The sequence below is a fragment of the Somniosus microcephalus genome, chromosome 3 (assembly GCF_052327205.1).
Source record: "Somniosus microcephalus isolate GS21.2 chromosome 3, FLI_Smic_1.0, whole genome shotgun sequence".
In the NCBI taxonomy this organism is placed as follows: Eukaryota; Metazoa; Chordata; class Chondrichthyes; order Squaliformes; family Somniosidae; genus Somniosus; species Somniosus microcephalus.
The window spans coordinates 61,450,669-61,474,477 of record NC_140989.1 but is presented as its reverse complement, the minus strand read 5'-3'; the positions used below and the strand labels follow the sequence as shown (position 1 = coordinate 61,474,477).

General features: G+C 42.8%; 1 protein-coding gene across 5 annotated transcripts in view; it reads left to right on the top strand.

The window, feature by feature from the left end:
* Positions 1–23,809, top strand: part of mta3 (metastasis associated 1 family, member 3) — a 383,768-nt gene that overhangs the window by 90,451 nt on the left and 269,508 nt on the right. For all 5 annotated transcript variants that reach the window (XR_015076459.1, XR_015076457.1, XM_085980730.1 and 2 more), the window contains exon 5: positions 21,100–21,163. Coding sequence is in view for 3 of the 5 variants with exons in the window: in XM_085980730.1 (XP_085836856.1) it covers positions 21,100–21,163 (64 nt within the window). In the remaining 2 variants the exon portion in view is untranslated. The remainder of the gene's footprint in view (positions 1–21,099; positions 21,164–23,809) is intronic.

Sequence of the window (23,809 nt, the reverse complement as noted above, 5' to 3'; positions counted from 1 at the left end):
GCTGATAAGTGGATATCCAAAGTGGTGGGAAAATGGACGACTTCCCCTTTTTTTTGACCCTCTCTACCAGTTCCAAGTGTCTCCAGTGATATTGACTAGATCAATGGGAGCTGCTTGAGGGGGTTGGAAGGTAGAAAGTTGGTGACGTTTAGCTGGTGCCTTACAGTTTAATCGCCAATTTTTGAAGAATCTGTTATCCTAGTATAGGATTATGACTGGAGCTTTTTAATGAAAGCTGCTATCATTTAAGCTAGTTCTCCATTTTTCAGCAGGAACTTATGATATTGCTGCTGTACTACAACATGTTATCAGTGCAGAAAATCTACGTAGAATTTCTATGGTACAGATTTGCATACTCTCCTACCTGGCCTGGAACTCTGAACATTATGCAAACAAAATTAATAATTTGTTGCACAAGAGCTATTAGGCCATGGAAAAAACTATGGGAAAGATTTGTTTTGTCCTTTGGCACGCCCATACAGTTTCTCCAAATTTTTCTTTGCTTCTAGGGAGCATAAGATTGATGTGACCGTATGTCCTTGTTGCGTTCCACTGCACTTGTTATTGCCATTGAAGATACAAAGATTGGCACTGTTTTACTTCTCGTCTCTCTTCCTTCCCCCCCAAATTTTTCATCAAATATTCTGCAATACCAGTGAACATTGGTCACTGTGTGCATTAGACATGCCTCTATCATCACTGAGAGATATTTGACGGTAGTTCCAAGGTACCCTTCAAGCTAATTTTTAAAATTTTAATAGCAATGTTTTTCATGCTTATTAGCAAAACCAAGTTTTACTTGATAATCCATATTTTTATTGAAATCAGCAATGATGGATTTTCCTGATCTTGTTGATGCGTGCAACATTCAAGAGATATATGCTTTGTCCATCTTTAAAAGTTAATTACCTAACAGTATGGAGCAGGGAGCAGAAATACATTTGTTAAGTGGGTGCATGGAAATATTTCATGCATTTGCTGTAATATTACTGCCCGTTCTTGCATTTCTAGACTGGTTTTCCAGAACAGCAAAGTCTTTAAGTTGCAAATTACCACAAATCATAACTCACTTAATGGATAACATAGCGCTACAGTATTTCTTAGACCAGTTCTGATAGCTGCTTCCAATGAGGCCTTGTGCTGTTAACCTAAGGTGGTAAATTTAGGATCATAGCAAACATGCTTGCTTTGTAAGTGTCTCAAAATAATATTTTGGTGAATACAGCTACTGTGCACTTAAATATTAGTCATGTAAAATACACAAATTTACAGAGTTGGACAAATATGTTCTGACCCTAGAGGGTAACATAATTTCTGGAAATCTCCTATTTGTTCAGTTTATGTTGAAGTTTTGTGGCAGGTTTCTGTCCAAGTAAAACTAAAGTGGCTAATGGTTGGGGAAATTTTGCAGACTTCAAAAATGGCACTATTTTTGAATTCTTTTGTTTTTTTTAATGTTGTGCTCTCGTGGTATTGCTCATGGACAAAAACAAATCGTCTTCTCCTGTAGCTAATATAATTTCCAATGTGTAATTCTTTCTGTCTCCCAGTCTCTATGTATGGCTTTCACATGTGTTCCTTTTCTGGAATGGAATGGGCAGCTTGAGACTCTGACTGTGGATAGGAATCAGAGTGATCTATCTGGGGTCTGGCAGCACACTGGGTGGAGGTAATGGTACCATGGCAGCACAAATGAAAGGGGTAGGTGCTGGGGATTGGCATGACTTGGATCGGTGGCGCTGGGCCCAAGGAACAGTTGAAGGAAGGGCAGTACTTGAAGTGTAGGGGAAGAGAAGGCGAGTGGAAACTGGGATCTGGGTAGAGGCAGGAACCCTCACAACATTCAAGGAGCATTTAGATGAGCACTTGAAACGCCATAGCATACAAAGCTACGGACCAAGTGCTGCAAAATGGGATTAGAATAGATGGGGCTTGATGGCCGGTGTGGACACGATGGGCCGAAGGGCTTTTTTCTGTGCTGTATAACTCTATGACTCTAGAACTCCGGGTGAGGGGGTGCTGGTACTTGGTGGCAATCGGGTGAGTGAGGACTGGGGACATGACAGCACTGGGTGTGGATGGAAAACTGGGGTCTGAAGGCATCAGGGTAAGGAGAAGAGGAGGCCTTAGACCTGTATATCTACAGAGTATGTTGATGTATCTGAAATTTGACATCAACCTGACTTGAGCAAAGCAGTAATGATAGCATATGTTAAACTTGACCTCTCAGTGGCACTAAGGCAAACTGGCAAAGCTTCCTATCAGTTTGCTGTGATGCTGCTCTTGAAATCATCAGTCAGTCACACGGACCCATGAGTCACTCCCTTCATGAGAGGAGTGGAGATGATTTTTGACAGGGGAGGGATGGAGCTTGTTGCATTGTAATTGTTGATATTGCATTAAAGCTTTTTTCTGCACTTGGTGTCATGGTCAATCATTGGCAACTTTAGGAACAAAAATTGTGTTAACTTCAGAATTTGTTTATTTTTTTAAAAAAGTGGGTGATTTCATACTATTAATCTTCTATTAAATTTCATTAGAGTCTACGATGGCCTCTGAATCCACCAGAGATCATTATCTTGTAATCGCTGCTGGGTATAAAAATCTTGTTTTGTCATGCATGACAAGTTTGGTATCTCATTGGTTCGTTATGACCACTTGAACATTAATATATTATCAGACATGCAGGTTCTAGCCACCAATCCCTATGCTCACATCTGGCCTTTCTTTGTGCAGTTTGCCAGTTCCCTCCTAGCATAGGCTCAAACTGTATTACCACTAGCTCTTGCTTAGGAGGACCTGGTTGCAGGAATGGGCCTTTAGACCGGATGTCTTAATACTGGTATCATTGCAAAAAAATACGGTGGTAATATGTTATAAAATAAAACCTACTTTAAACACTTGATGGACAGATGTGGCTATACTTTATTAAAAAAAAAATAAAAAAAAATTGCTGCTGTAATATTTGCAATGATATCAGTATTGGGACTTTATTCTTGTGCACATTTTGTTGAGGGCTGGAGGTTGCACTTCATGGTGTCCAGGACTGGTGTTCGCCACCCTGCTCACTGTCATTTAGCTTGGGAGGGGAGGTGGGAGTGCAGCTGGGGCTTGATATACAAGCAAATACAACTAGATGACTAACTCCCCACCACCCCCGCCCCCCCAGCCCGGCTCCCTGAGGTTCCTTCCCGCTGTGTCAGAGTGGAGCTCTGAGTCTAGTACCTGGTTTGTGTAGAAAGTAAGAGGGGAAAGGAAAGAATGAGACAAAGAAAAGGAGAAGCATATGGAGAGAATGTGCGAGATTGAGTGAGAGACATACGGAAGGAAAGACATGAAGAGAAGGGAAAAAGAGCGAGAGAAAATGGAAGACAGATGGACAGAGGAGAGACCAAGAATTAGAGCAGGAAATGAGCAGAGGCCCATTTACAGGAAACCGTGCAATAATTTTGTCTGAGCAGCTTTGTGGAAGATCAACTAGTAAGAATATAAAAACTTAAGTCAGGAATTGGAAAAGATATTTACTCTCATCAAAAGCGTCCTTCCAGCACATAAAATATCCCCTTTTATCATCTAATTGAATTTTAAGAAATCCCCAAACTCCTGATTGGTAAATTATTCCAAATAACCAGGAGGGGAGATGTTGTGTGCTGGAGTGATGGGCTTTGAGGGCATGACATTTTGAGTACAGAAGTTTTTCTTTCTTTATTTTTAGTAATTTCCATTTATGTCCTCTGGTCTAAGCTTCTTGTTATCCTTTTGAAGTAATAATCTGGGTTTACTCATCTATATATAGCCCCCCAACTAATTTCTTTCTGGGTTGTAGAGCTTAAGCTTCTCTAATCTTTAATCATAGATTATCCTCTTTACAATTACGATGAGTTTTTCCTCTACTGTAAATATAAATTTATTTGTGTGTGGCATGGTAACAGACTAAACACTATATTAAGTGTGGTTTGAAGAGTCCATTATAAAGCCGTAGCATTGATTGCTACTATATTGGATCTTCTATAAGTACGTTTAAGCCCCTCCTCTACCTTGTAATCTTTCTTAAACCTATCTTTTTGACCATGCTTTTGATTACCTATCCTAACTCTCACCATGGCTTGATGTTTGTTCCTTTTTATTTTCCTGGGCATCTTGGGATACTTTTCTGTGTTAAAGGTACCAAATAAAAGCAAGCTGTTCGTGCATGTTGAAATTGATGTGTATTATTACTTCCAAATTTCCCTCTGCTTATTCAGTTTATTGTATATGTACAATCTACAGTTTTTTTGATCGGTGTGTTATAAATTATGTTAATCAATTTTGCATTTTATTGCTAAGTGCCTGCCCAATTGCCTAACATATGTCCTCTTGGTCCATCCTGTCTTCTTTTCTCCCCACGTCAACAAACTTGACCAACTTATAGTTGACTTTGATATCAAAACCATTTATATAGATTAGAAAAAACAGGGTCCAAGTACTGATTCCTGCAGGACTTCGTTCAACATTTCTCGTCCTACCCCCCCTCCCCCACCAAACTGCTATTACTTCTCTCAGGTATTTCTTTTCCTAGTGTTTTTCACTTCCTTTTTCCTAGTGTTCAACTAGTTCCCATTTCCTAGTGCTTGTTTAAGCTGTTCCTTTTCTTAATTTATTTCTTTTGGCTTCAATTTAATAAATCCTTTGATGTAGAATCTTGTTCGAAGTTTGCTGACAATCTGAATAAACTATATCATAAGCAGTGCCAAAACGATTCTGTCTTTAGGTTCTTCAGAGTCCAACGGGTTTGGGGAGGGTGGGATCTTCCCGTTCCACATTACATAGGAATTACGATACGGAAACAGGCCATTCGGCTCAAACAGTCTGTGTTGGTGTTTATCCTTAAACACCAACAGTAGTCATGTGCCCATCCTATTTCAATATTTTTTTCCTTCAACCACCTATTTAACCTATTCTTAAATGTTGATGTAGGCTGCGATTTTGCTGACCTCGGCGGGTCGGTGTCGGGCAAGGTCGGTGGTGGGCCCTGACTCTGCTGCTGGCTCCATCCCGCTCTGTGAAATGACTTTCTGTTGATGGGGCTTGTTAAGCCTGCCCAGTGCCTTTCCCCGGCCAATTAGAGGAAGTGGGTCTGGTGATGTCATTTCATGATGCGGCATCAGCTGCTTTCCTTAAAGGGACCATGTCCAAATTTATCTTGACATTTGTGCTGTCCGCGTTCTACAGCATTGAAGTGCTGCAAACACTGACCGGCACTGCACAGAGGTGCAGGGCTGCACCCAGGTTCTCACATGACTCCCTCCATATGCTTATGGAGAGAATCACAGCATGCAGGGAGGTCCTCCTCCCTTCCGATGGGCAAAAGAGACCTCCGAGGAGACCTAAATAGCCTGGTTGCACATTGCAGAGGAGGTCACAAGCAGGGATGTTGTCAGGAGGACTTGGGTGCAGTGGCTCAAACCTTTCAGTGATCTCGGTAGATCACGAAACGTTAGTACAAAGCCGCGCTCAACCTCATCCTGCTGTGTCTCTCATCACATCCCCATCACTCTGCCTTCCCTACCCTACTCCTGCATATCCTTACTTACACCAACTTACCTTGCACCTCCACGCATCCCTCTATCTATATTATCACATCCCCATCTCACTAGAAGCCACCCCTCACACTCGCCCTCATCCTAGTGCAATCATGTTAACTAACAACACACAAGGGTAGGCACTTGGGTGTTTTATCCAATGGTCATGTAAAGTTTCTGTTGCTGTGGTGTCAAACATTGAAACCTTTATTTTCAACACTTTGCGTTCTTGGACAGATTTGTGTGCACCTTTGGAAGTGGCTTAGTGAGTTTCATAACGGTACCCCTGCAGTGGTGGTGAGTGTGAAAGGAATGGCTTGGACATGGTAGGGATGCTTTATGGTGTTGGTGTGGGATGGTACCACCTGGCGTATCATGTGACAGCCAGGGTGTACAGCGTCAACTGAAGTAAATCATGGTGAGGCCATCCCTGGCCTCCCGGGCAGCAATGTGGTTGGGTGCTGATGCCCTCTGCCCTGTGCAGCATCAGGTGGTTGAGGAGAAGGTTGGCGGTGGTGGTGGTGTTGGTGCTGCTGGTGTGCCTGGTTCTGCTGGTGTTGGGGCTGATTGTGGTCAGATTCTGAGGACCAAGGTGAAACAGTATAAACCATACCCATGCTGATGGAATAGATGGCAGGTGAAGTTGAGATGACAAAAGCAAGCTGTTAGTGGTGAGAGAGGTTGTTCCAATGAGGTGATACTGGATGGAGAGTTTGCTCCAAACACTTGCATAAAGCTCAATCTGTGTTCCAAATGCAGTAAGCAACAACTTCTGAACTTGGAAAGTGAACAGCTGTGAGGTGGGAGCTTTTATAGCACATTTCAAGCTGTCAAGTAATCAGCTCATTCAATGGCCATTCAACTCCCGTCTCAACTTAACAGATGTGATCCTCGAGCAGTTAAACAGAAAAGGTAAGGTAAAATGTATTCTTAGTGATCTCTCAACAAGGCAATAATCAGCTTAATTGGATCCCCCGCCGCTGCTTGTCTGGTTTGCTCAGCACTGACAGACCCGACATTGGGAAAGGTGCGTTGCGGTGGGTTGACAGCGGGGTCCCGACCCTGCATCAAAAAAACCTTTCCCGCCCTCTGAACCCCCCACCCCCCCTGAAAATTCTGGCCATTGTCTCTGCTTCAAACGCTCATCAATTCCGGGAGGCTCCTGGACAATCTGGGAAGGTTGACAATCCTATCTGTATTGCAGTATGTACAATCTATATTATATTGTAGATCCCTGTTGTGTAGTATATGATATACTTACAGTGTGTACAATCTCCCCGTCCTTGAGTTTTATGTGCATTTTGATTCATCACATGATGCAGTTTGGCCGTTTCCAAGCTGCGCATACGTCACGTTTCCGTCTTGCCCCCGACGTCCTGGGACCCCTGCTGAATATTCGGCAGCTCCATCTTAGTGAAGGTGGGTGCATCTAGAAGCGACGAATAGTAATGTGTTCCTAGTAAAAATAAACTTCAAAAATAATTAACTATAGCATACCATAAATACTGTGGCAACAAGAGCAGGTCAGAGGCTAGGTATTCTGTGGCGAGTGTCTCAACCTCCTGACTCCCCAAAGCCTTGCCATCATCTACAAGGCACAAGTAAGGAGTGTGATGGAATGCTCTCCACTTGCCTGGATGAGTGCAGCTTCAACAATACTCAAGAAGCTCGACACCATCCAGGACAAAGCAGCCTGTTTGATTGGCACACCATTTACCACCTTAAACATTCACTCCCTCCACCACCGGCATACCGTGGCTGCAGTATGTACCATTTACAAGATGCACTGCAGCAACTCACCAAGGCTTCTTCGGCAGCACCTCACAAACCCGCGACCTCTTCCACCTAGAAGGACAAGGGCAGCAGGTGCATGGGAACACCACCACCTCCAAGTTCCCCTCCAAGTCACGCACCATCCTGACTTAGAAGTATATCGCCAATCCTTCATCGTCACTGGGTCAAAATCCTGGAACTCCCTCCCTAACAGCACTGTGGGAGTACCTTCACCACATGGACTGCAGCCGTTCAAGAAGGTGGCTCACCATCACCTTCTCAAGGGCAATTAGGGATGGGCAGTAAATGCTGGCCTTGCCAGCGACGCCCAGATCCCATAGGCGAATTTAAAAAAATAAAGTAGAAATAAGGAAGGATCATAGAATCATAGAAATTTACAGCACAGAAGGCGGCCAGAGCTATCCAGCCTAATTCCACTTTCCAGCCCTTGGTCCGTAGCCTTGTAGGTTACGGTACTTCAAGTGCATATCCAAATACTTTTTAAATGTGATGAGGGTGTCTGCCTCTACCAACCTTTCAGGCAGTGAGTTCCAGACCCACACCACCCTCTGGGTGAAAAAAGTTTCCCTCAACTCCCCTCTAATCCTTCTACCAATTACTTTAAATCTATGCCTCCTGGTTATTGACCTCTCTGCTGAGGGAAATAGGCCCTTCCTATCCACTCTACCTAGGCCCCTCATAATTTTATACACCTCAATTAAGTCTCCCCTCAGCCGCCTCTGTTCCAAAGAAAACAACCCCAGCCTATCCAAAAGCAAATACTGTGGATGCCCAGCCTATCCAATCTTTCCCCATAGCTAAAATACTCCAGTCCTGGCAACATCCTTGTAAATCTCCTCTGTACCCTCTCGTGCAGTCACATCTTTCCTGTAATGTGGTGACCAGAACTTTACAGCAGTACTCTAGCTGTGGCCCAGTAGTGTTTTATATAGTTCAAGTATAACCTCCCTGCCCTTGTATTTTGTGCCTCGGCTAATAAAGGAAAGTATCCCATATGCCTTCTTAATCACCTTATCTACCTGTCCTGCTACCTTCAGGGGCCTGTGGACATGCACGCCAAGGTCTCTCTGTGCCTCTATACTTCTCACTATCCTACCATTTATTGTGTATTCCCTTGCCTTGTTGGCCCTCCCCAAATGCATTACCTCACATTTCTCTGGATTGAATTTCATTTGCCAGTTTTCTGCCCATCTGACCAGTTCATTGATACCTGCATTGAAGGAGCTGGGAAAGAACAAACCATGCCATTCTGTAGACAGCAGTGGCGGTCACCAGGCAAGCTTTCAAATTTTTCTGCCAAGTTACTCACAGCAGTGCCCGGGAGATCAATCCTCAATTCTGGGACACTCCCGGACTATCCGGGAGGGTTGGTAACACTGCTCTCAATAGAACCCTGAAATATAATTTCTAGGGCCTCTGGTATTTCTTCCCCCATTTCTCTCTGGATCCTCAGATGTATTCTGTCAGGTCCTGGCACTTTGTTTTCCTTTAGTTATTATTGAATATTTATGCCAATTTCTACTTATTCTCTACTAAATCACAATCCTCTCAATAATTCACCTCACATATGGCAATTCTCTGCAACTTTGGCATCTTTAAAAAAAAATCCTGTTGCTGATATACGGTCCTGTATTTGAATTTCTCTTTCTACCTCACCTCAGCTATCTCACTCTTCATATTTATAAAATCTGCCCTATTCCAATTTGGTGGCCTTGGTTTTTATACTACTGTAACTTGTAACACTTTCTCCAGATCTGGACAGGGGTTACACAAGGTCTTTAACGCACTGGGTCAAAAATAAACTTGTGCAGCATTCACTAGTTATGATTCTGTTCTCTCCATTTCAGTAAGAGATGTTCAGCTGATAATGAGTTGATTGAGGTTACCCAGTCCTACATCATTGTGTTTGCATATTCTCTTTGCCTTAGCATATAATGAGCCGGATTTTGCGGTAAAAATAATGGTGAGGCTAACAGCGCTCACCATTATTAACGTGCAAATCGGACAGCAACTTTCAGCGACCGCACATATGCAGTTAAATGCATAAATAACGAGGTTGTCTGAGATGCCCTGCTCCTCTAGAAGCTGTGCGATAATGGTACCTCGCCGAGAGACTCACCATTGAAATACATGAACTGGCTTAACGTTCCTATACTTACCTGTTTATATACACACTAAACTCGCCAGAAAAGTTAGGGTTTGTCCATTCCAGTGTAAGTTCATTTTTAATGGCGTGATAAATCTTAATTACTGCCAAACAACCCCTCTGGCACTGAAAATTAACTTTAACAAGTGTGGAGTTTCATTCCTTCAGATTTTAATTAATGTTGAAGATTTAAATTTTTTTTTAATTATTACTTTTTTTACTTTCTGTTTTCTTAATCCAATCTTTGTTACCCTCTTTATTTTGCTTTCTGTACCTGATTTGACATTGAATTAAACATTCTAACTGACACTTCCTGATTAAGACTCTGCGCTGCTCATTAACCATTCTTCAATCTGATTGGTTAAGGAGATACACAGTTGCTTGCCCTGTTTACATAGGTCTCAGATGCTCTGTAGAAGGCGCTGCCAATAGTTGGCTGACAGGAACTTCCAGTGCAAAAGCCCATAAAAAGTTTATGGGCAATTGTAACGAATGGCTGGTGTTGTTCATTCGCCACTGACTGCAAAATCTGGCGTATACAATAGGTTGTCATCCTTATCCTGCCAGAGGACCTATAGTAGACCCCAAATATAACCTTGCCTTTTGCCTGCTTAGTAACTTAAAATTGTACTGTTTTAGAATGGGCCCTACCCCAGGTTACAATTAATGTTCCATGATTGCCAAATTTTCCTTGAAATATAAAGCTACCTCTCTCACTCTGGCATTTACTATCCTTCTGAAACAACCTATACCATTCATTCCTGTTTTCTGTGGTAAGCCATGTTTATGTAATTCTTATAACATCATAATTTCCAGCTGCTGCATACCCCTTAACTCAACATTTTATTCTAAAATTCGCCCATCTCCCCAGTGCTCGCTGACCTACATTGGCTCCCGGTTAAGCAGCGCCACGATTTCAAAATTCTCATCCTTGTTTTCAAATCCCTCCATGGCCTCGCCCCTTCCTATCTCTTTAATCTCCTTCAGCCCCACAACCCCCCCCCCCCCCCGAGATATCTGCGTTCCTCTAATTCTGCCCTCTTGAGCATCCCTGATTATAATCGCTCAACCTTTGGTGGCCGTGTCTTCTGTTGCCTAGGCCCTAAGCTCTGGAATTCCCTCCCTAAACCTCTCCGCCTCTCTACCTCTCCTCCTTTAAGAAGCTCCTTAAAACCTACCTCTTTGACCAAGCTTTTGGTCACCTGCCCTAATTTATCCTTATGTGGCTCAGTGTCAAATTTTTTGTCTTGCAATGCTCCTGTGCAGCGTCTTGGGATGTTTTGCTATGTTAAAGGCGGTATATAAATACAAGTTGTTTTTGTTGTTGTAAAATAGTTTTAGCATTCTGATATAGATGCTTAATTGTCACCTTAACTTTTATTTGGTATAGTATATACCTGCAGATAAAGCAACCCATTTATAAAATGAGCCTCTGCCCTACTTCCCAAACCAAACACCTGAAAGGAATCTGATCTGCAAATAAGATGTGGGTCAACAATACATAGGCCTCACTTCACCTAGTCTGCTACTCCACACTCTTAGGCTTTCTCAGTTGACAAGTGCTATCCCATTTTATATTTTTTCTTCTAGGATTTCCAAATGAAAATAGATGTTAGTGTTTGAAATTTAGGAGATGATCTTTATTTTGGTATAGAAAAATCTTTGTGTCCATAGACCTCTATCCCAGTGAGTTGAGGCACATTGATACATTGCATCACGTGCTGCAGCTCACTTTGATTGGGTACTTTTATTTAATTCAGATCCCTCTAGAATGAGATGTGAACTGAGGATTTTACATTAAAAACTTCTAGGGGGAGAAATTCGGTTGATAGCGCCACCGATTTAACGCCTAAAGAGGCCGAGAAGTGGGGTGCTAGCCAATTTCCGGCCTAGCGCCTCGCCCCATATTGAGCATGCATTTAGCGCCGGCGCTAAATCTTAGCGCCCGCTCATGGGCACAGGCTGATTATGACGTCATTTGAGTGTGCAACGCCTTTTGGGTGCCCCGGACCGGAAATTCAGTGGCGCCCCCCTCCGTAGCACCTGGCACTAATAGTGACAGCTTACCTGGGACTTACCAAGTCGCTCTCGGGCTGGAGGAGCGTTATTTAAAGGGGACTGGTGTGGTTTAAAAGCGGCAGCCATTTTTGGATCACAACTTCCTTGAGAGCTACAAAGAGTTGCTGAGCTGCATACTGAGAGCCATTTGACCACTGAGCCAGCGCAGGCAGACGATCCTCAGCCTTCTGACCATCACCTTGCTGTTGGTGAGCCTTGACAACGGGGAACCTTCCTGTGGGCACTTATTATGGGGGCTGCATTGGAGGGGAACGTCCTGCTGCTGAATCATCTGGAAAGGGCACTGAGACGCAGGGAGAGGGGGGAGGGCATGGCCAGACGGAGGAGGGCCAACAGACGTCGCCACAGCAGACCTTACCCTGGCAGGGTTATCCGACAGCAGTTTTCCTACATGAACATGCCGGAGGAGCAGTGTGTCAGAAGGCTGCGATTTAGAAAGGAGGTGGTGACTGAGCTGTGCCAGCTGCTTCAGCCAGATCTGCAGCCTCAGATAAGGTGCAGGACATCTCTGTCGGCGGCTGAGAAGATGGCTGCTGGCCTGAACTTCTACGCGAGCGGCTCTTCTCAGGCTGCGCGTCAGAGGCTGATCAGAAGTAGCTTCTAGGCCCCTCTCTCGGAATGCTTGCTGCCATTCCAAGAACAGGAATGGAACCGGTCTGATAACCCCAAGCCTGTGAAGGGCAAGATGCATGTAAATAGCAGGCATGGCCATTGTAAATGAAGAAAGTGTTTCATTACACAAATTGTGGTTCCTTCAAACATGAGAAAGTTATGGCAGCAGAAAGCAAAACCAATACACTGACACATAACTGCCTCTCACACCCGGGAGACTGTCCAAAACATAAATCACATTCCGACCATCTTCCTTGGCCTTGATTCCACTGTGCCAACCAAAGCATCCAATGCCCCATCAGTGAGGCATTCCGCCCTCTGCCTCACCCTTTCCATGTCTTGCTAGGCTGGTGCGCCACAGGTAGGCTCCCACCGCTTTGAAGGCCTACAAGGCAGTGAGTGTGTCTGGTGGTGCCAATTGACTTGCCCCTTTAAGAGCTGGCCGGCGCCACTGTGTCTCAGGGAAAGTGATTATTGACAGCACCCTCGCTGCGCCCCACCGCCGCGAAATTGGGTTGCGCCGCCGGGTTAGCGCCTTAAGAGTAGCGTAGCGTGCAGTGCCTGATTTAGCGCCGCAATCACCTTTAGGGGCGCTGCAACCCAATATCGCGCTAGGTGGCGCTAAATTGCGCCTGGCGCTAAACTTTGCGCATCGCCAGGACTAGCGCCCCAAACGCGGCTATACCGAATTTCTAGGCCCTAATCTCAAAAAAATACATATACCAAACTTTTAGTTATTCTGGACTTTGTTTTAAATATTTGTCCGGAGTTGCAGTGTTTGGGCACAGTAGCCAATTCAGGTGAAGTGTCTTTGCACATAAGAGAGATACTGTATGTGCAAATTGATGGTTTGTTGAGCACAATACAAGGTCCTGCTCGCTTGTTCAACTTTTTCTGTTTTCTGACTCAATGAGCACAGTTAACTTACCTGCTTAAAGAAGAGTTTAACCTCTGTCAAAAGACATAACAGCAGTGGATGAAGGAACCTTTAGGCACCTTTTGGAAAAGATGAAATGTATATTTTTAAATGGGAGGAGAAAATTTGTTCATTGCAATGTTGTAGCTGTTCTTGCCTTGTGTTTATCTTCAGTTCCAGTGTTGTACTTGCTGACTAGATCTTGCAATGTAGCAGGTACAGTCAGTAAGTAATGTACAGGAAACTTTGGATTTACCGGCACCTAAATAACCGGAAATCTCGGTTAACCGGCAAAATGCAGGAGTAGGTTCAGGTAAGTTTTACTTCATATTCTACTTGCCTTCCTCAATCTGTTGCTGTGCAAGAGTGTGGCTGCAGCTGTTGCTAAGCTACAGAGACTCTTGGAACTTGTGGCCATTGTTCTGAACCTGTTGCTAAGCAACAGGGTTTGTTGCTTTATACGGAGCTCTCAGCTCTCTGTATCTTTTACTATAGCTTTCGGTTATCCGGAATTTTTGATGAACTGGCACCACGTCGGTCCCGTCGGTGCCGGATAAAAAAACGTTTCCTGTACTGCATTTGGTGTGGAAGATGGAGTGAGTCCTGATCACAGCTTTGATCCATATTTCTATATATAAGACGAGCCTCCTACTTTCAGAATTAAATAGGAATATTACTGCTCATTATATGGTAGAATGGTTAATCCTTTCTGCTTAAATTTACTTTCTTTTTGTTCTCGTACTCCAAGAGCTGCTTAACTGTAAATTTTAGCCCAACTGTTTTGTAAGGTTTCAGTTCAGGCGCTGTAATGCTGAAAACTTTAATATAGGAATACACATGCTCAATATTAGGAGTTACTCCATTACTGTAATAAATATGTACAATTAAAATAAACATTAAAACCACAATATTAAATAAAAATTTCAAACATTTGTTTGTTGTCTTGCTTTTCTGCCTATTTACTGCTTAAACCATAACCCCCAACACCGAGACTATCATAGTCAAAATCATCAATGACATCATCTGTGACTACAACCATGACACATCATTTCTTGTCCTTATCGACCTCTCCATGACTATCAATGAAGGCAAAATTCTCTTGCTTCTCCTCCCTGTCCCTATGTAGCCAGTCCATCTCCAGCAGCTCCTTCTCCCCTTGCCCCTGCAAAGCCACCTCTAGAGTGCCTTAAATTCTATCTTGGATTTTCTTTCACATGCTGCCCCTCAGTGATAGCACCCATTGCATTCACAATTCCATGACTATCTATGTTGTCAGACTGCCTATCAAACACCAAATCATGGATGAGTCAGAAGTTTCTCTAGGTGAACACTGGGAAAACTGAATACATCTGTCAAAACCTCTATATCATTACCTCCACTCCGATCGAACCTGAAGTTGCACAACCTCAGTGTATTGTTTAACCTTAAGCTGAGTTTTAAACTTGATACTCTATCCGTCACTAAGATTACTTAGTTCCAGTTCTACTTTCACCTCCAGTTCCGTATCATGGCGGCCCTTTGCCCTTACTTCACCCCCACCTTATGCATACTTCTGATACTTAAATGTCCCCCTTGCCACCCTCCCTCATTCCACTCTACACAAACTCCACCTTGTCCAAAACACACTCTTTATCCTGTCCCGCACTAAGTTTTATGGGGAGCGGGCTGGGAAGTGGCTTTGAGCCCTAGATCAGCCATGATCTTATTGAATGGCGGAGCAGGCTCGAGGGGCCAAGTGGCCTATTCCTGCTCCTATTTCTTGTGTTCTTAAGTTCCATTCACTTGTCACCCCTGTGCTTACCAACCTCTACTGGGCTTGTGAACCTCAGTGCACTGACCTCAATGCTTTCCCTTTCCTCATCACTCCTTGTTTCTGCAACACCTATGGTCCTATGGTCCTCTGATTCTGGCTTCTTGTGCATCCCCCCTCTTGCTGCTACTCTTTAACATCTTGGTCCTGCTCTCTGGAGGTCTCTCCCTAAAACTTGCGACTCCTCTCCCTGGCTTTAAAAGTTTCCTCAAAACATAACTCTTTGACCACGTGTACGATCATCTCTCCTATTGCTGTTCTCTGTTTGCGCTATGTGAAATGTCTTGGGACATTTTATTAAATTAAACTCCTAGGAGAAATTAAATACATACTTTGGTTCTGTCTTCACAAAGGAGGACACAAATAACCTCCCAGAGATGTCGGGGAACATAGGGTCTAATGAGAGGGAGGAACTGAATGAAATCAGTATTTGTAGGGAAATGGTGATGGGGAAATTGACGTGATTGAAGGCCGATAAATCCCCAGGGCCTGATAATCTACATCCTAGGATACTTAAGGAAGTGGCCCTAGAAATAGTAGATGCATTGCTGGTCATCTTCCAAAATTATATAGACTCGAACAGTTCCCATGGATTGGAGGGTAGCTAATGTAATCCCACTGTTTAAAAAAGGTGGTAGAGAGAAAACGGGGAATTATAGACCGGTAAGCCTGACATCGGTAGTGGGGAAAATGCTAGAGTCCATTATAAAAGATGTAATAGCAGCACACTTGGAAAACAGTGACAGGATCGGACAAAGTCAACATGGATTTACAAAAGGTAAATCGTGCTTGACTAATCTACTGGAACTTTTTGAGGATGTAACTAGTAGAATAGATAAGGGAGAACCAGTGGATGTGGTGCATTTGGACTTTCAGAAGGCTTTCGATAAGGTCCCGCATAAGAGATTAGTGTGTAAAGTTAAAGCAAATGGGATTGGGGGTAAGGTACTGTCTTGGATAGAGAGCTGGTTGGCAGACAGGAAGCAAAGAGTTGGAATAAACGGGTCTTTTTCCGAGTGGGGTACCACAGGGATCGGTGCTTGGACCCCAGCTATTCACAATATATATATATAAATGATCTAGACGAGGGAACTAGATGTAATATCTCCAAGTTTGCAGATGACACAAAGCTGGGTGGGCATGTGTGCTGTGAGGAGGATGCAGAGAAACTCCAGTACGATTTGGACAGGTTGGGCGATTGGGCAGATGCATGGCAAATGCAGTATAATGTGGATAAATGCGAGGTTATCCACTTTGGTGGCAAAAACAGGAAGACAGATTATTATTTGAACGGCAATAGATTGGGAAAAGGGAAAGTGCAACGAGACCTGGGTGTCCTTGTGCACCAGTCGCTGAAGGTAAGCATGCAGATGCAGCAGGCGGTTAAGAAGGCAAATGGTATGTTGGCCTTAATAGCGAGAGGATTTGAGTACAGGAGCAAGGATGTCTTGCTGCAGTTGTACAGGGCCTTGGTGAGACCACATCTTGAGTATTGTGTGCAGTTTTGGTCGCCTTATCTGAGGAAGGGTGTTCTTGCCATGGAGAGAGTGCAGCGAAGATTCACCAGACTGATACCTGGGATGGGAGGAATGACGCATGAGGAGAGATTGGGTCGATTAGGCTTATACTCACTGGAGTTTAGAAGAATGAGAGGGGATCTCATTGAAACTTATAAAATTCTAACAGGAGTAGACAGACTAGATGCAGGAAGGATGTTCCCGATGGCGGGGAATCCAGAACCAGGGGTCACAGTCTAAGGATAAGGGGTAAGCCATTTAGGACTGAGATGAAGAGGAATTTCTTCACCCAGAGAGTGGTGAACCTGTGGAATTCTCTGCCACACAGGGCAGTTGAGGCCAATTCATTAAATATATTTAAGAAGGAGTTGGATATATTTCTTGAGGCTAAAGGGATCAAGGGATATGGGGAAAAAGGAGGGACAGGGTACTGAATTTGGATGATCAGCCATGATCTCATTAAATGGCGGAGCGGGCTCGAGGGGCTGAATGGCCTGCTCCTGTTCCTATCTTCTATGTTTGTCGAAATGCATGCCATAAAGATTATGAAATCTATGAAGAATATGAAGTTTTGAGCTCCCTGATGGCACAGTGAATAACCAGAAATAAAATAAAATCACCACCGTAAGACTTCCCAAAGCATTTAACAGCTAATGAATTACTTCTGAAGTGCAGTCGCTGTTGTTATTTAGGCAAATGCAGCAGCCCATATTTACACAGCGAGGTCCCACAAACAGCAAATTAAATGAATGAACAGTTAAATCTGATTTGGTGGTGTTGGTTTAGGGAGGAATATTGTCCAGGACTGGGAGAGAGCTTCCTGCTGTTTTTTTTAATACTGCCATGGGATCTTTTACATCCACCTGAGCAGGCAGACAGGATATTATTTTGCCATCTCCTCTGAAAAACAGCACCTCCAACAATGGAGCACTTCCTCATGGGGGGCACGGTGGCATAGTGGTTAGCACTGTTGCCTCACAGCGCCAGGGACCCGGGTTCAAATCTGGCCTCGGGCGACTGTCTGTGTGGAGTTTGCACATTCTCCCTGTGTCTGCGTGGGTTTCCTCTGGGTGCTCCGGTTTCCTCCCACAGTCCAAAGATGTGCAGGCTAGGTTGATTTGGCTATGATAAATTGACCCTTAGTGTTCGGGGATTAAATACGTGGGGTTACGGGGATAGGGTGGGATATGTGTCGGTGCAGGCTCGATGGGCCGAAATGGCCTCTATCTGCACTGTAGATTCTGTGATTACTGCCCTCAAATGTTGGCCCAGATTATGTGTTCAAGTCTGGAGTGGGGTATGAACTTTGAATGGGCTGCGCAGCCCGTTAACGGGACCGCGCACCCCGAAACAAAATTAGGGAGCACGTCTGGTATGAAACCACAATATTGTGACGCAGAGGTAACTGAGTCATTGACCCGAAAGTCCCACGTTCAAGCCTGGTCCAAATTAGCCAACCTAAGCTGATGTAGGAGTGCGGACTGTACAATTGGTATTAGTGTCTCTGGACTATGGGAGGGGGGAAATTCAACAACGGTTTACTATCCAGTGACCCCTGAAGTAAAGTGCACTTAGCGGAGCTATGCGGATGTGGGCGAGGACAGAATTGGCTTGGCTATGATGTTCCCTGTGGTCGAATAAATTTTTTTTACTATCTCGGATGACACATGAGTAATGGATACCCCTACAAAAGCAGCAATTGTGACCTTAGGCCTGGAGAGAGGGTTGGTCACTGCACGCCACTAGTGGGAGCAGCTGACAGAGTTGTGCAAGGCTTGAGACCTGCTGCTTAAGGGTTAGGGCAGAATAGGGCAGAATTGAGGATGCTCCACTCCAGAATTAGCTGCAGAGCAGCTGACCGGCAAGGGCTGTGAGCAGCAGTAGCCCACAATGGGCCAGGGGCAACAGGGGAGGGAACAGCAAGGGTGAGAAAATCAAAAAATAATGGCCCGGAAATTGCAGTTGTAATGTCCGCGAAGCTGTCGGCACTCGCCGTCGTTACTGTGTAAAAACGACAGCAACTTCTGGAGTCTGCGTATGTGCAATTAAACGTGGAAATCCGAAAGTTGCTATCAGTGATACTCTGCTCCTCCACAGGATGCGCTGTTGCTGTCTTCACAGTTGCAATCAATACAGAATCAGTGATTTGACGTGAACTTCAACTTTTTACGCACTATTCTTGCTATAAAAATCATTGAAAATGTAAAGCCTTGTTGAATGAGGTGTAACTGAGTTTTTAACGTCATAATTACTGCTGAACAACCTCTCTGGCCTTGGAAAAACTAGTTTTAGAGGTCTATAGTGTCACTCCCTCACAATATTTTAAAATTCCATGATTTTTAAAGTAATTGTTATTTTATTATTTAAAGTTTGTTTATGATATTTCAGCTTCTACCTTAATCCCATCTGTATGTCCTAATCATTATTTTGCTTTCTGTAAAATGATTAAAAAGTGCATTATAACCTGTGCTTTTTACTTCCTGGTTTACTGGCTGAGAGAATTATTCATTCTGATTGGCTGATCAGCCTGCTTGATGACTTCACTGTTGCTAGACACCACAGATCCCCTATAGCTGGCACCAGATTCAAAGTCACGTCGGAATAGGGGAAATCGACGCTCTACAGCTTGCTAAATCTTTGTGAGCAGCTTTTTTTGAGGTCAGCGGTGAGCGCCGTCCCTTTGCTGCTGACTGCAAAATCCAGGCCATTGTTCTATAAGAAAAGAATACAAAATATAATCTACATAGAATAATGGCAGTAGTATTCAAAAGCTCAGGGGGAGACATGAGAGGCCAGGCAGCAAAACTTGAGGAAAAAAATAAAAAAGCTAATAGTTGTATACATTAAAATTTTAAAACCTGTATAAATAAGAGAAGTTAAAACCTGGCGATACAGGAGAGATCCATCATGGCAGTGAGTCGGAGCCAAGAAGAGTAATACAGCATAGTCCTTCATAGTGTCACCCAGTGGATAGAGTTTGGGACTGCAGGCAGACTCAAACCAGCTTTTTAATAGGGAATTGCACAATCACAGGCTTAAAAATGTGACAAAAGGATAAGTGCTCTAAATGGGAAAATCCTATTACAGCGCCACTTACAGCCATCACAAGCAACTTCAAACCTAACAGGAGTGTGGTCATTTATATGGAAATCTCTGAGGAATGTTTAAGGTTGATGGGACATATCAATTTTAATGGTAAATAGTTAGGTTTTAAAGATGGCGTGTTCCTGATGGCTCAATGTGGCACGAAACTATAAGAAACAGTTTAGCGCCTTTCATGACCGCAGAACATCCCAAAGCACTTCACAACCACTAAAGCACTTTTGAATTGTAGTCACTGTTGTAATGTATAGAAACATGGCAGTAAATTTCTGCACAGCAAGGTCCTGCAAACAACAGTGAATTAAGTGACCAGATAATCTGTTTGTGATATTGCTTGAGGCATAAATATTGGTCAGGACTCTGGGAGAACTCCCCTGCTTCGTTTCGAGTAGTGTCATGTGATCATTTGCATCCACAGAGGGGTTACGGCGCTACGGTTTAATGTCTTATCTGAAAGATGGCATTTCACACAGTGCAGAATTCCATCAGTACTGCACTGAAGTGTCAGCCTGGATTATGTGCTTAAGTTGTGGAGTGGGGTTTGAACTCTGAACCTTCTGACTTAGAGGAGAGAGTGCTACCATTCTATTGCTGGAAAGTGTACATATGTGGGCAAAGACAGATTAGGCTCAATTGTGATGGCTTCATTGTTGAATAGCCCAATAATACTCACTCCTTGGGTCACACGAAGGATAGTCACTCAATTGATATACCAGAGGGCTACTGGAACCCATGAAAGTGTATTATTGTATGATTCTGTGCCTTCTGGGCAAGACAAAAGAAAAGAGGAGAATATTGGAGGCTAATTCGGAGCTCAAGGAAGAAAAGTAACAGTTAATTAAAAAAAAAAATTACTGCAGATGCTGTAAGTCTGAAATAAAAACAGAAAATGCTGGAAACCCTCAGCAGGCCAGGCAGCATCTGTGGAGAGAGAAACAGAGTTAACATGTCAGGTTGATGACCTTTCATCAGAACATCAGAAGCCATATCCCTGACGATGACAATAATGGATGAACAAAAAGAATGAGCCAAAAGGAGAAAGACTGACCAAAAACAGTTTTTTCCTGTTGACATTTTGTAATCACCAAGAACTTAAATGGAATCTGTGGAATTGGTAGGGCACGGGTAATGTTGCAGCAGTTCACAAGGGGTTAAAACTCTTTAGTTATGTCCCTGAATTCAAAGACTAGCATTTTCACATTGAAGGAATGATTAGTGTGTGCCTCATTAATTGTGGGAGGGGAAGGTATTGCTCATCTTCTTTCATCCACCTTTGGGTCGTAGTGTAAATTGTAGGGTCAGCTGATTTAAATAGGAAGAGGCATACAGGCTGTCCAAGAGAAGAGGCGGAGACCTGGCGCAGCAACAGGTTTTATAAAACCTGCTTAAAGAGGCAGTGGCAGCACTGGAGAAAGCAGGCAACCTGATCAAGAATGGCAGCCAGATCAAAGAAACTACAAGTGCATGTACAGTACTTTGTTTTAGATTGTATCTTTTTTTACTGAAAACAATTCATGGCTTTATTTGAAGTTTTGCTGAACTGAATGTATTTTTCCCCTTAGGGGCAAATGCGGTGTTTCACTTTTGAACGAAACAGAGTCAGTGGCCTGCTATTTGGAAAAAGAGGTAAAGTATAGACCAATGTTTGTTGATATTGTAATGACTGACATTTGCTCAAAAATAACTCCCAGGAACTTTTTGTGGGCACTGAAATTCGGACTCCAGCAGCCATCTTTGGTGTCTTTTCTATGTAAAAAACAATATCGCTGCATCTGAAAAATGTAAACATTGGCATGTTCATGATTCAGGTGGCACTGATATTTATCCCTCTGCGATGTGCCATGTTATAATTAGTGATGCTATGATTAGAGACCCTCAAACTTTTGCAGAATGCCATGGTCAGTGGAATATTGGGAGCTTCTCTACAGAGAGCTAGATGAGGGGTTGCTGATTTCACTTAGAATAACTGCTGAGGTATGAATTTCAAAACCCACAGCAGATCCCTGGAGTGTTTCTTTAGAACAACAGACACTTACAGCACAGAAGGAAGTTATCTGGTCTGTATTGTTCATGCCAGCTCTTTGCTAGAGCAATCCAATACTAATCCCACTGCATTGTGCGCTCTCCATAGCCCTGTATCTCCCTTTGCTTCAAATATTTATCCAATTTTCCCTTGATGCAATGGTCTTTGCCTCAACCACTTACTAAGGCAAAGCATTCCATGCTTCAGCAACATCCTGTGTAAAGAAATTCTCCTGACCTCTCTTCTCACTGTTTCAGTGACCATTTTAAACTGATGACTGCTCATTACCGACTCTGTAATTAGAGGAAATAGCCTTCCCCTATTCACCCAATCAAAATCTTCCTAATTTTTAAAAATGCATATTAATCCACCTCTTAACCATTTCTGCTCAAGTGGAAATGATGCCAGTATCTCAAGTCTCTCCTTGTAACTATAGTTTCTCATCCTTGGTATCATTCTGGTGAATCTATGCTATATGGTCTTTATGGCTTTAATGTGTTTTCTATAATGGGATGCCCAAAACTAAGAACAGTACTCTTACCTGTGACCTAACCAATGTGTGTACAAATTTACCATTACTTCTCTACTCTTGTATCCTATGCCCCTATTTATAAAACCCAAAATGCTATTGCCACTTTTTATAACTTTCTCTACTTGCACTCTCACTTTCAGAGAATGATGTATCGTAAACCTTGGGTATCTCTGTATTTCCATTGAGTCTATACTCCTATTACTTATTTTTTTATTCTCCCAAAATGTATTACCTCACACTTATCCACATTAAATTGCATCTGCCACATGTCTGTTCATTCCACTAATTTATGTTCTTAAGTCTTTTGTAGTCCTCCTTGCTGTTTTCCAAACCCCCTACATTTGTGTAATCAGAAAATTTTGAGATTATGCTTCCTATGTCCACATCAAAATAATCTAAATGTACTGAGACCAAATTGAACCCTGCACTTTTTTTGCCACTTCCTAACCATCTCCAATGTGAATAACACCCTTATCTTCTCTTTATTTCTTTCTTCAATATCCAGTAATAGCTTTTGAAAATATTTTTTGTAATACCTTTTATTCATTTTCATACTCATTTGTTATTCATTCAGTAAGTAGGGTAATTTAGCTTTTATAGAATTAATTTTTTTTAAATTGCAGCAGATTGTATATTTTTACCTATTTTAAAGAATAAAGAATTCACTTCTGGTTGTGGTAAAATTGGACAAAATTGGAAATGTTAATATTTTTAGTTGCCTAATGTAAAATTTTAAACAGTACATTATACATCTCCAAAAAGATGCAATGATTCACTTCCAATACTTTGCTTCACAAGAAGTAGGTGGGATTTATGTTGAGGTATTTTTTCACATTTGAACAGTAATTTATCATTAAAATAATTTTTAAATTCTTCACCTGATTGTAATGAAAGTTTTAAATAGAAAGTAAGGAACCTTCACTTGTACACAGAGGTCACCCAGCGTAACTGCAGTTTTTTCTTTTACTTTACAATTTATGTTTGTATTATGGCTGTCAATTAATCACAGTTAACTTCTGTTGTTAACACATTTAAATTTTTGGTGATTAATGTTTTTAACCCGTTAATTGTGGAAGTTACGAAGATAATACTGAGTTTCTGAAAAAGGGGCTCTGATAAAAGGCATCAAGGGGTATGAGGAGAGAGCGGGAATATGGTATTGAGATAGAGGTCATATTGAAGGCTCGAAGGACTGAATGGCCTCCTCTTTTTCTATGTTTTTAATGTTTCTACATTCAAAACTTTGTTTTCAAGCACCATCTAACCTTCCTCTTGTGTTTTCAAATTAAAAATATGAAATGATTTCAGTTTACCCGACAATGCATCCTCTGGTGCCTGCCCTTGTTGCTACTGCTTTCCAGCCATCTACTAGCAATGGAAGTGTAGGATCAGGCAATAAAGAAAGAAAATAAAGGAGACTGCCAATCAGGGAGCAACAGGGATTGCCACTTGATGCTGGGTGACTGGCGGAGTGCCATTCCGGGCTGGGTGGTTGGACAGAAAGCTGCCAGGTTGAGGCAAAGAGGCTGGATGTGGCGCAGCAGGGCAGAAAGCCATCCTTAAAAAAGGAAAGAGAGCAAAAAATAAAAGTAGAAAACAGAGCTGTCAAGCGAATAAAAAAAAAAAAAATTGTAGTTAACATGGACCAATATTCAACAAGAAGCAATTGAAAGAAAAAAAAAGGTAAAGGCAAACTAAAGCATTATGAAGGGAAACA